Below are 12,709 nucleotides of genomic sequence, written 5' to 3'. Positions count from 1 at the left end.
ACAAAATTCACCTCATGAACATTTCTCTTCTTCTTTCAGTTATATAAGAAGTTAAAAACTAACGCAATCTATCAAAAAGTAAACTGATGATTTTAGCCTTTTAACCGTGAAAAGTTATATAGGCCGTTAATCTAAGCCATTTACATGATTAAGTTGGGCAATTATAGGCCCACGTAATCCACATTTTGTAAAATAACTGGTAGAGTATTTGGCAATTATAGGCATTTTAATCAAAACTGAAAGACCACATAGTGCATTTGTGTTGCTCTATACTAGTTTGACAAAGTACTATTTAACAAGATCATCCCATTTGCAGTATTGACCACCGGCCAATGTAGGCCTGGGCATATTTCCCGGATCCGAAGATCCGAACCGGTAATTACCCGGAAAATTGGGTTTCGGATCGGATTCGGTTATCAAAAATTACCCGGTCGGATAAGGTTTATAATTTGGTCGGGTACCGGGTCGGTTTCGGGTTATACCCGGGATCCGTACGGATATCCACTTAACCCGAGTTAGCCTAACGGTTAGTAAGTAGTAATCTAGTTACCCTACACTAGTTAATGCGCCCACGCGTCCACGCCTTAGACAAGTTCTATTTCCAAAATCCAATCTTCTCTCGATACTCGTAATCGCCGTTTCTTCTTCACGACATAGACGACCTTTGCGATTTCAGATGGTCTTAAGCTGCTTATTAAAAGAGCAGACTTGTTGGGGAGATGATTATCGGAAACAAATCTCAAATTCAGTCTCTCCCTCTTGCTTCTGAGTCATCGAGAAACATATCTCAAGTAAGAATTCTTTTTTGCATGTCGGTTTTGATCATTGAACGTGGGATTGTCTGATTGTGTTTCTGTTTAGTTCTTATGATCAATTTAGTTTTTGCATCTCGTTTTTTGATCATTGATTGTAGGATTGTCAGATTCTGTTTTTGTTTAGTTCTTGTGATCAATTTAGTTTTTGCATCTCGTTCTTTGATCACTGATTGTCAGATTGTGTTTCTTTAGTCTTTATCACTTGAAATCGATTTGTTGTGTAAAGATGGGATTGAAATCAATTTATCTTCTCTTATTGATGTTCTTTATTTTGCTCAACATCTTATTGGTGTTCTTTTATTTGTAGATGGATTCTTCACCATTGCCAGATAACAATGACTCGGAGACAGAGAATGGATTTCAAGCAACCCAAGAGGAGATAACACGGCATGATAAGAAAGGCAAAAGGAAGGTTCGTGCAGGAGGTAGTTCTCAGCCAACTACAAAAAAGCAGTCAAGCACAAGATCTGATGTCTGGGAACACTACACAAGAACAGAGGACGACCGTGACAAGTGCAGATGCAACCATTGTCAGCGTATCTTCGGCTGTGCGTCTTCGCAAGGAACTTCTAACCTTAGGAAGCATCTACTTTCATGCACGTCTCACTTGGCGTGGAAACAGAGCCAAGGTCCTGGTTCAACCGTGATTACTAATGACGGAGGTCTGACGAATGCTAGAGTTTCTGAGGCTGTGTTCAGAGAGGCGACTAATGAGCTAGTGGTGTTGGGTGAATTGCCACTCTCTTTCACTGAGAGTGTTTCTTGGAGGCACTTCTGCGATCGTGCTGGTCTCTACAAACCTCATTCAAGAAGGACTGCAACTAGGGACATTGTGTAGATGTATGTGAGAAAGAAGGAGGCTCTGAAGAATTGGTTTAAGCTCAGTAAGCAGAGGGTTTCACTTACCACATACATATGGACAGCACATGCTACAGGAGCAAGCTACATGGTGGTTACGGCTCACTTTATTGATGATACTTGGCAGCTAAGGAAGCTTATCATCGGGTTCAAGCATGTATGTGATCACAGAGGCCAGATGATTGCTAATGTTCTTCTGGAATGTTTGGCTGAGTGGGCAATACAGAAGGTGTTCACCATCACGGTTGACAACGCAACAGCAAACACATCTGTACTGAGAAAGTTTCAGAGCGAATTCATCTTGCTTGGCGACGAAGCATTGGTGATGGATGGCAACTACATGCATATGCGGTGTGCAGCTCACATTATCAACCTGGTTGTGAGAGATGGTTTGCAGGATATTGATGGAAATGTGGAAGCAATTCGTAATGCGGTGCAGTATGTGAGGTCTTCTACTCAAAGGCAGAAGTCATTTCAGCTAAGAGTTGAGTCGGGAAAGATGAGTCGAGGCAGTTTACCTTTGGACATCAAGACGATGTGGAATTTTACCTATCTCATGCTTCAGAGAGCTATCAGGTTCAAGGTGGTGTTTGATAAAATGGAACCGGAAGACAGGCTATACAATGATTACTTCAACGAAGTTGAGAATGGGAACAAAAGGATAGGACCTCCTGCGACTGTTGATTGGAATGCAGTCGAGAGGTTGGTGAAGTTCCTTATCATCTTCTACAACTCTACACTAGTTGTCTCAGCTTCGACAACAGTCTCCTCTCATAAGTGTTATGGTGAGATCGTCACTATAGAGACGAATCTGACACGGCTAAGTCAAAGTTTGGATAAGGAGTTGAAAGGCAAGGCTGATTGCATGAAGGCAAAGTTTGGGAAGTATTGGGGAGGCATGAAGAATGTCAACAAGATGGTTATTGTCGCTTCTGTCTTTGATCCGACTAAGAAAATGCAGTTTGCGAAGCTGTATTTTGAGAAGCTTCACGGCAAAGAAACACCCGAGGCTAAGGCGATGTATCAGTCAGTTCACATTGTGTTGACTGATATGTTCAAGGAGTACAGTCTTCGCTTGAGGAAAGATTCAACTCGTGGACAATCATCTCAGTCTACTCAAGCTTCGTCATCAAATGGACAAGATCAAGATCAAGATCAGGATCAAGTGTTAGGTGAAAACGTGGAAGAAGCAATGGATTTGGTCGATGATCTCTGTTATGAAAGGATGAACTTTGCATATATTGAATTGGTTGCTGAAATAGGAGTTGAAGAAGCAAGGGATGAGCTAGAGCTGTATTTGAAAGGAAAAGTAGAGAATCCTAAAAACTTTCTTGGAACCGAGTATGATGTGTTGTCTTGGTGGAAGCTTAACTGTCAGAAGTATCCAATCTTAGCAGAGATGGCCAAAGATGTACTTGCAATGCAAGTCTCCTCTCTTGCATCTGAGAGTGCTTTCAGCACCAGTGGTCGGCTTATTGATCCATTTAGGAGTTGCTTGACATACTACATGGTTGAAGTATTGATGTGCACAGAGCAATGGATGAAGGCTTATATCAATCTATGTGAGAAACGTGTTACCAATGGTCAAATGCTAGCTGAGGTTGAGCTACATGACAAGCTAGAGAAAGGTACATTCTCTTCTTTTTTAATTCTTACATTTCTTTATGTTCTCATGTTACATATTCTAAGTTGTAACACAATCTTGTAATATATGTAGAGTTTGATACTCTAAACTTGACCTAGAAGAATGTATGGAACTCGGGGAAGATGGAGATGAAGGGGAAGAAGAAGGTGGTCCGAAGAGTGAAGTTGTGTTGTTGCTTGCTTGCTTTGTTGCTCTGTTTTCTTTTAAGAACTTATGTTGGCTTTGCTTTTCTCGGTTGCTATCTTTTTTTCAAAACGGATGATATGCTTGTTTTCATTTTGGGGATTCAACTTTGGTTTGGTAACTTTGGTGATTCAAAATGGTATTTTTAGGCTTTTATTTGTTCATTGCATCAGTTTTGGATGCTTCAATTAAGTCTTCAATAGTTTGATAATGGTTGGAGTAGAGTTCTCATGAAATCATTAGTAATAGTTTGGATATTTTCGGTTCTTTTGGATTATGTTCGGTTCTAGCGGGTTTAATGGTTTGGTATATACTAAGAACCGGACCGAATCCGTTAATATTTTGGTTACTTCGGATATAACCGGATCCGAACCAGATCCGACAAGTACCGAACCGTAACCGAACTGAAATTTTAAATTATCCGAACGGTACCATTTTTCCTAGTTTCAAAATATCTGAAATCCGAAAGACCCGACCCGGATCCGAACCGGTTATCCGAATGCCCAGGCCTAGTTCTAATTTGATATGTTCACTAAGTTCTTAGGCCAAATCTCGTTGTATCTATCAACTTAGCTCGAGATGATTTAGTTCAATTGTTGAACCCATTTTCACGGTTGTCAACTATCCTAAATCAGATTTCTAATTAATTAGTCTAGAAACAAGCAGTCAGAACAATCTGTGAAGGATACTATATGATTACACTAACAATTATATATTTCAAAAGTTCATCAAAACCCTAAAAATTCCTAAACCTAACAAGTGCACTACTCAGACATGATATCACTAACCCAAATTAGACCAGATAAATAAAACTATAGGAATTCCAAGAAGACTTCCGAAGGAGTTCTTCTCTTCTCTCCCAATCTTAAAACAAGATTTAAAAGAAAATACAGTCGTCAACAATGGCTTAAAACATAATATAAGAGTTAAGATACATTCTGAGCTCTTTTGTAAATAAGAAAAACTTCTGGGACAAAATAAATATTTTTGGAAATCGATAAAAAGTCGTCGGGTTTGATCATGAGGAGTGTCGTTCTATACCCACACTTGGTGTTGTTCGACACTAGGACACAAGCTCGACATCTTCTACTCGCATGTCATACAAACCACTCTTCGACAAAATGGACATAACTTTTGATCCAATTGTCTGATTGACATCAAATCTGTGACATTAGAAATCTAACTCAAAGATCTATATGTGTCAAAATATGAGCTCAGTTGGATCATGGAAAGTCCTCTATCCATAGCTAAACTTCTGATGCATATGCACAGTTTTACATTTCAAATAATTTTAGAACCTTCAAAGTTGTCAAAAACGTATCTAAACCTGAAAATACTCTAAAATAACTCTAAACATATAATATAAACTCTAAATAGGATTTATATCATAGTCTAAAAGGTGGTAAAAACTATGGTATATCAAGTATGCATATAATTCGACAATCATTTTTTGTTACAATAGATCTACTTTTTTTATTCTTGTTATACTCTTTCTCTCTTTCCCTTGACTAAAAAATCATAAAAATACACATGGTTAAATGGAAAAAAATATATAAAAAATGATAAAAGGATGAAGGAAAAATTAAGCTGAACGTTGGCAACGGTCGTAGTAAGTGCAAGTTGTGTCTTTCTCATTAACAGCTTTGATGCAATTACCGGCGATCTTCCAAGGTAAAGCCGGCTGTCGCTGCAGAGGTTTTGGGCTTATAAATCTCCATTGTTGCAGAATCCTCCTTCTCAGCCGCCGCCATTAAGCATTCTCTGACCGTATCTCCGGGAGCACATCCATCATATCTCAACTCACTTGTGCCGTTCCATGCAGATGCAGCCGTGAGAAGAAGCAAAAGAGAGACTGTGATGAAGAAGGAGAAATCTGGTTTGTTCATGTTTAAAGCTTAAGAATGCTAGGAGGTGTGGAATTATTGAATGAGAGGAAGAAGAAAATAACCCTTTTTTCAATTATCTTTACATCCACACATTAGTTTCACTACTGTATTTTAATTATTTGATTATGTCGCAATTGTTTTGTTTGATCCCAAATCTACCATTTACTGAAATGTTTAACGTTTAAAATGTACAATCACTTCACATATTATAACAGTATGTGAATCATATAACGTCATCAAATACATTGTTTTTACTTTTGACAACTCAGAGGTCACTGTAGATTTGTATCTTTCTTCATTTCATTCTTTATATTACTTGCAAGTAGGCGTTAAGTAAGACCAAATCCAATGCATCTTATTGTTTTATTAAACTCTTAAACAAGGAAAAATAGGAAGATAACAAAACACACATAATTAACAGAAGAAACAAAACAACATATACAACAAATAAAAAGGGAAAAGGAACTAAAACAAAAGTTAGCTAAGTAGCACGTTTGCATCTGTTGTAGTAAGTGCATCGTGCGTTTCTCCGGTTAGCTGTTCCAATACAGTTACCTGCGATCTTACCATTACAAGTTGGCTGCTTCTGCAGAGCTTTGTAGCTTAGTTTCCTCCTCTGTTGTTGCAGAATCCTCCGCACCACCGCCTCAACTCCCTCCTCATCCTCAACCACCGCCGTTATGCACTCTCCAACGGTGTCTCCGGAGCCACATCCACCATATCCAAACCCACTTGTCACGTTCCCTGAAGATGCCGTTGCTGAAGCAGCCGCAAGAAGAAGCAGAAGAGAGACAGTAAAGAACAAGAAGAAGAAAACTGATCTTGCCATGTCTTAAGCCAAAAAGCTAGGAGATGTGGAATGATGGAATGAGAACAAGACGATGATATTACATCTCTTTTTATATTGTCATGTACACATTAATTTACAATCTTTTATTCATTCTTGTTGGTCTAATAATTGCGGTTGGTCATTGACTCCAGTAAAGATAAACATATATTATTCATTTAAAACAACAAATTATTCTGATATTATTGATCATATGGCCAAAATAAATAACATTTTCTATAAACATTTTGTTTCTTGTGAAAGCAGAACAACAACAAGAAAGAAATACAGACATAACAGTAAGAAAAAAAAGCCAGAAACAAAATGAAACAAGAAAAAACAAAATATAATGTATGAAGACATCTATCTGTGAGAGGCTCTAATCCTGGCAATCTCAAGCAAAAATTTATGCAAAGCTTGTGGCTTAGAGAAGAAAGGAGCATGGTCAGCACCTTTTAACCGGTAAACTTTTTCAGGTGGACTACTATTGATCATGTGTTCTTGGAGAGCCAACGGTATAGCATTGTCTTCCAGCGTCTCTATGTAGTACCGTCTCACTGATCCGTAGTTACCATCTGAGAGAGAGAGTTTCTCAAGAACCGGCGCAAACGGGATTGACCTCATTGACACAGAAGCCAATGCAACATCCTTTGAAGGGCTTTGATTGAACAAAAGGTCTTTAAGAAGAGACTTGTCTAAGTCAATGGCCGTTGGAGGGTGTTCATTGCCGTTTGTGTGGATAAATATCTGAGCTTTTCTCATTAAATCGCTCTGACCTGCCTGCAGCGAGAACATGTCGAGTGTACTCTGACCATTAGTCAACATGGCTGCAGCGAGGAACACAGCTTTTGAGATCTTGGAAGGAAACAGTTCCATAGCGTAAGATATACAAGCTCCACCGAAGTCATGACCAACCAAGATCACCTTCTCTCCTGTGGGAAGCTTTTCAAGAACATCAGTAAGTGGCTTCACGTACTGTGATAAGCTTGCGATGCTGTTTATGTTGCATGAGTTGATACCGCAACCAGCCAAGTCTATGGCTGTAACTTTGAAACCATCTTCTTCTTGGAGCGCGATGGTTTTGTACCAACACCAAGCGCCGAAACCTCCTCCATGGATGAGGATAAAATGGTTTGTTTCCAAGTCATCTAGCTTTACACCCTATTCAAAGAACAGAACTAAGAAGTTAACTTACAGATAAAGAATGAAAACCAAGAAAATGTGTTAAACTGTTTGCTATTTTGCAGGTTGGTGAGGTTTATATGGCACTTAGGGTAACAGAGAAACTGAATCATCTATAAGGATTAAGGTCAGGGGCGGTCCTGAGCAAAACCAAGTGAAACATCATCCCTATTGCCCCCAAAATTTTTAAGAAATGATTTACATAGATATAGACCCGCAAATTTTTTAACTTTTTAACAATAAAATCTCTAAATAAATTGCTTATAGCCCCCAAAATCTCAGAGACGCCCTGATTAAGGTGAACAAGTTGTCAAAACAATATAATACGAACAGTCCTACATGGAAGATAGGAACAACACATGAAGAGGATAACTAAAGTTCAACAATGAGGTTTGGCTAAAACTAAAAAAGTAAGAACTGTCAACATCAAGATTCTAAAAATCTTTTGAGCTATATATTCTCATTGTCACCATAATCACACCATTATCCATAATCAATGAAACAAAAATAGAGGCACCACACCAAGGTTTTCAAGACTCTAAGAGCATCTCCAAGGAAACTCTATTTTTTTCTCTATAATTTACACTAAAATAGAGTAACTCTATTATTGAGTTGAATTTGTTCCAATGGTTCACTCTATAATAGAGTAAAATATAGAGTAATCTTATTTTTTTACTCCAAATATAGAGTAAAAAAACAAGAATACTCTATATTTCACTTTATTATAGAGTAATAGAGTGAACCATTGGAGCAAATCTAACTCTATAATAGAGTTACTCTATTTTAAAGTAAAATATAGAGAAAATTATAGAGGGTCTAACATCAACCTCTAAAGTGGTTGAGCCAACAAAGTACATTAAAGAACCTATGAGAATCTAAGTCATTAAATACCAAGAAAGAAACTAATCAATGCTCATCACATATCACATTGTTCCCATATCATAGAGTAAGATACTTACTATACACAATCAATTCAAGTTCCAAACAATGTCTCTATTCAAATAGCATTAAGACAACTAGTTTTACTTTTCAAAGTTCTAGTTTTGAATTACGACACGAGTTTGAGTAATGTCTTTGACTTAGTCAATGAAAGATTATTCAAAGTCAAAAAAACCTTGTTAAGAAACTGATGAGGCTGCAACAGAGGATCCGTGGAGGATCTTGACCTTGTACTGGAGCTCCGAGGCAACTGATTCTTCTTCGAACCAGAAACAGGATAACGCTGCGATGCGGACCGATCAAACGGAAGCGATCCAGCTTCGCCGCCGTTCTGCTGTCCGAACAAAATGGCATCTTCGAACTTGTTGTCCCTCGTGGAGGAAGAAGAAGACGATCTGAGCCTGTTCCTAGGACCGGAAGCTGATCTGGGTACGGATGGTTGTCGCTTAGTGATGGGTCGTCTCTTCTTGACGGGCTTAGGCGGAGCAAACAAAGAACAGAGGTTTCCCATGAAGAAACTTGAGAGAGAGACAGAGTAAGAAAGCTTTATGGAGTTTTAAGAGAGAGAGAGAGAAGGTGACGTGTGGGTTCAGGTGAAAGTGGTGGCGAGAAGCTGGCAACTTTTGAATAGCCTTCTCATCGTGTGTAACCGTGAGTCTACAGAGGGACCATCATGCTAAAGTGGAAAGTGCATACAATTTTATAATTACTTTCTTTTTTGTTTTTTTTAATAAAGGAGTTTCTATTGAAATATATTGTTTTTTATGCCCACACTTCACATTTTTTTTTTCATTGTGGTCACTCTTTACATTCAAAAGTTTCACCTAGTATATGTGTTGGTGCATTCAAATCCTAAGGTGGAAGTGGGATGAAGTTACTTTGATGATGGCTTACTTTGCCTGTGCTCTGGGCTGAGCCTGAGAAGAAGCAACTAAATAAGTAGAATGGCTATTTAATTTGTGAGGTAGCTAGGAGCCTCTATAGAGATGATAGCAATTTTGAGTTTCTGCAACTATTGAAGCAGTTCTGAGATAGCTAGGGGCTGTTCGTTTTACCATATGTTATCTCCATCTAGATGATTCATTTGTATGATCTATTCTAAATGATCCATCCAGATTTTTGTGATTGTTTGTTTTGTCCATCGAGATAGCTCATCTAGATGATCATCTAAATGAATCTTATGTTTGTTTTTTACATTTATTTCCATCCAAATGAGTTTAGTAAACAAATTACCAAAATACTCTTGTGTTGATTTAATCATATGGCTGATATTAATTTTAACTATATTTGGAAAAAAAAACTTTAAAGTTTCAAACTAAAACAAGTATTAATAATAAACCAACTATAGCTTCGGTTTTGGCAGAAAACAATTTTTTTTATTTTGACGGAACAACGAGATTTTTCAATTTTGGCGGGAAAAAATAATTTTTGGTTTTGGCGAGAAAATACATTTTTGCGGTTTTGGCGGAAAAACAAAATTTTTCGGTTTTAGCAGGAAAACACATTTTTCGGTTTTGGCGGAGAAATGAGATTTTTTGGTTTTGGCGGGAAAATGCATTTTACGGTTTGGCAGGAAAACAAAAAATTTCGATTTTAGCGGGAAAACACATTTTTAGGTTTGTCCGGAAAATGAGACTTTCGGTTTTGGCGGAAAATATGCTTTTCGGTTTTGGCGGGAAAACATATTTTTTTTTGTTTTGGCGGAAAAATGTATTTTTGCGGTTTTCGCGGGAAATGTGTTTTTGGGGTTTTGGCGGGAAATCGCGTTTTTGTGGTTTTGGTATGAAAATACGTTTTTACGGTTTTCGGGGAAATGCATTTGGGCGGAAAACACGTTTTGCGGTTTTGGCGATAAACGCGTTTTTGCGGATTTTGGCGGAAAAAGCATTTTGGCGGAAAATGCGTTTTTGCGGGATATGTGTTATGGCGGGATAACACGTTTTTGCGATTTTGGCGGGATAAATGTTAAATGCTCAGTATATGTATATCAAATTAGTAAATTCAGTTTTGCATTCACTATATAATATTGAACATTTTATATGTACGTTCACTAATATACTATAAACCTATTGGTTCATCTATTTTTTTTTACGGGCTGTTTTACACATTAAAGTAAATAAAAACATTTTACTGTATTTTCGACACATGTAAATCCAATTAAAAGCATCGTACTCGGTTATGTTGATTTATATTAATTTGTCATACCAGTATGATCGGATTGAATATCAACAATATCATAAGAGCTGTTTTTATGACGTATTCATAAGATGAAGAACACGATATTATTTGTGTACTAAAATATAAAAGTATATTGTTAAAAGTATTATTTTTAATTTGATTTAAAGCCCACATGCAATATTCCCGCATGTTTATGAGTTACACCAAAAGCTCACACGATCTCCAACTCCAAGTTAATGAAACGCCACGTTTTGGACGCGGATACATGTCAGTTCTAAAGACTCGAATTACTGACGTGTCCGTCTACGTGGCCGGCCTACGAGGAAAGCAAACGCAACTTTATATATAAAGATATTGAGTGTAACTTTCTCGTGGCTATCCACTTAGAAAGACAAAGCACTCTTCCACATTGAGTTTCACTAAGATATAGAAAAGGACTAATAAATCACACATTTATTCCAAATATGATCAAAATTTTGTTAAAACCACCACTATATAATATACAAAAGTCATTTTAAGATAGGAGAATTAGATCCCGAGGCATATGACGCATATGAGTAAATATATGACAAGATAAGTAGACTATCATTATCACACAGCATGTGAATTCTCTCTCGCAATGCAATATGTATGCCATCATATGATAAGTACAAGTGGTTTTAAATTTTAGTAGACGATATTTGACAATGGCCTCTTTAATTTCTCCTCTCCAGCGGAGAAATAACTTATTAACTTTGCCATCTCTATCCACCACCATGTTTTAAATTCAATAGAGTTTTTTGTGTTTGACTAAATATTAATGCATGATTGTAATTACATCATCAACTTTTTATCGACAAATGCATATCAATATTATAGAGACTAGATCCTTTCTCCGCGCTACGCGCAGATAATATATTTAAATTTGTTACATTTATCATTTTATTTCTATGTAAATTTTTGTATATTAAATTATATATAACTAATTTTTAAGTTTGATTTTTTATATATTATTAGTTTGAAGTAAGTATTTCTACAATATGTAACACAATTAACTAATAAAATATAAAGAATCAAGTCCGAGATTTTGAAGTTATGTAAAAAAAACATAATTATGTATAGAACATAAATTATCTTAGTTTAAAACATCGGAATCTCATCTCGAATAAATTCACGAAAAAAGTACTTCAATAACCTAAAACTGTGTATGTTGTAAATTTAGACTTTTTAGTGTAGCTGAGCACTATCAATTATGGAAATTATATTATGATTTTATTTTTCTAAATTTTTCTTTTTTTTGTATATTTTTTGTTTTATTTTTTCTTTTTAAAATTTTATTGCCTTATTCTTTAATTGTAGAGAATTGCTATTTCTAATTTTTTTTTCATATACCTTAAAAGTCTGTTGATTTTTGATTGTTTTCTTTCTCCAATTACAATGTATAGTTTGACCGTTTTTTTTTTAAGATCAAACTACTAATATCATCAGATAGAAACGCTTAATCTCCAAGAATGGAATGAGTATTTGTGCTAGAGAAAACTGATTTAGCCACTAATATAGTGAGATATTATAATATTAGATGGTATGAAAACTCTTCTATGTTGGATATAATTAAGTTGTTGTCAATTGATTATATATTTGTGATAACTGGAAATACATTTTTATGTCTTCTTTACATCATCCTTCGTTGGTTTACGGTTCGACCATTTCTAATATACTGAAAGTAACATAATATTAGATGTTAATTATCTTCTTCCAATTAGGAATGCACAGAATGAGAGAAATTCAAGGTGAGACCACTTTACAAATTTGTCCTCATATCTATATAAAGTTAGTTTATATATTTCAAAATGTAATCAGTTTTAATTAAAATCTATAATGTTTAAAAGTTATTACTTTAGAAAACTGTCATTTAATATATAAATTTAATTAATTACACAATAATTTACATAATTTAATTGGCCACACAATATCCAATAAATATAAAGTTACATTGAAATATAAAACCAATTTATATAGTGAAACAAAAAAACATTTTTAAACCATTATATTATAAAACAAAAGGAATATTCAAATTATATTGAAACATTAGAATAGTAAGAATCAGAAAAGCTGAAATCTCAACGCCGATTATTTACGTTGGCCATGCCTTAGACCATCTCCAATGTATTCCTCTATTTTTTTCTTTATAATAAAGGAATTTCATAATAGAGATGGA

General features: G+C 35.9%; 2 protein-coding genes and 1 pseudogene across 2 annotated transcripts; all 3 read right to left on the bottom strand.

The window, feature by feature from the left end:
• Positions 1-5,083: 5,083 nt before the first annotated feature.
• Positions 5,084-5,521, bottom strand: LOC111206235 (annotated as a pseudogene).
• Positions 5,522-5,723: 202 nt separating this feature from the next.
• On the bottom strand, positions 5,724-6,256 carry LOC106370134 (protein RALF-like 27). The gene has a single exon (XM_013810198.3). The coding sequence runs from the start codon at positions 6,214-6,216 to the stop codon at positions 5,869-5,871; it is 348 nt and encodes a 115-aa protein (XP_013665652.1). The 5' UTR covers positions 6,217-6,256; the 3' UTR covers positions 5,724-5,868.
• Positions 6,257-6,391: 135 nt separating this feature from the next.
• On the bottom strand, positions 6,392-9,160 carry LOC106371094 (putative methylesterase 11, chloroplastic). Its single transcript, XM_013811126.3, has 2 exons — positions 8,510-9,160; positions 6,392-7,374 (listed from the first exon to the last, which is right to left on the bottom strand). Exons 1-2 carry the CDS (start codon positions 8,843-8,845, stop codon positions 6,577-6,579), a joined length of 1,134 nt encoding a protein of 377 aa, XP_013666580.1. The 5' UTR covers positions 8,846-9,160; the 3' UTR covers positions 6,392-6,576.
• Between the last annotated feature and the right edge of the window lie 3,549 nt (positions 9,161-12,709).

The sequence above is a fragment of the Brassica napus genome, chromosome A2 (genome assembly GCF_020379485.1).
Source record: "Brassica napus cultivar Da-Ae chromosome A2, Da-Ae, whole genome shotgun sequence".
Classification (NCBI taxonomy): domain Eukaryota; kingdom Viridiplantae; phylum Streptophyta; class Magnoliopsida; order Brassicales; family Brassicaceae; genus Brassica; species Brassica napus.
The sequence above is the reverse complement of the archived record's forward strand: the minus strand, read 5'-3'. Positions and strand labels throughout refer to the sequence as shown.

What these genes read in the sequence shown, in the direction of transcription:
- LOC106371094 (XM_013811126.3), bottom strand. Translation starts at nt 8,845, where the DNA reads ATGGGAAACCTCTGTTCTTTGTTTGCTCCGCCTAAGCCCGTCAAGAAG. An exon ending in CTCATCAGTTTCTTAACAAG is followed by an intron (nt 7,375 to 8,509) that starts GTTTTTTTGACT and finishes TTCTTTGAATAG; the next exon opens with GGTGTAAAGCTAGATGACTT.
- LOC106370134 (XM_013810198.3), bottom strand. Translation starts at nt 6,216, where the DNA reads ATGGCAAGATCAGTTTTCTTCTTCTTGTTCTTTACTGTCTCTCTTCTG.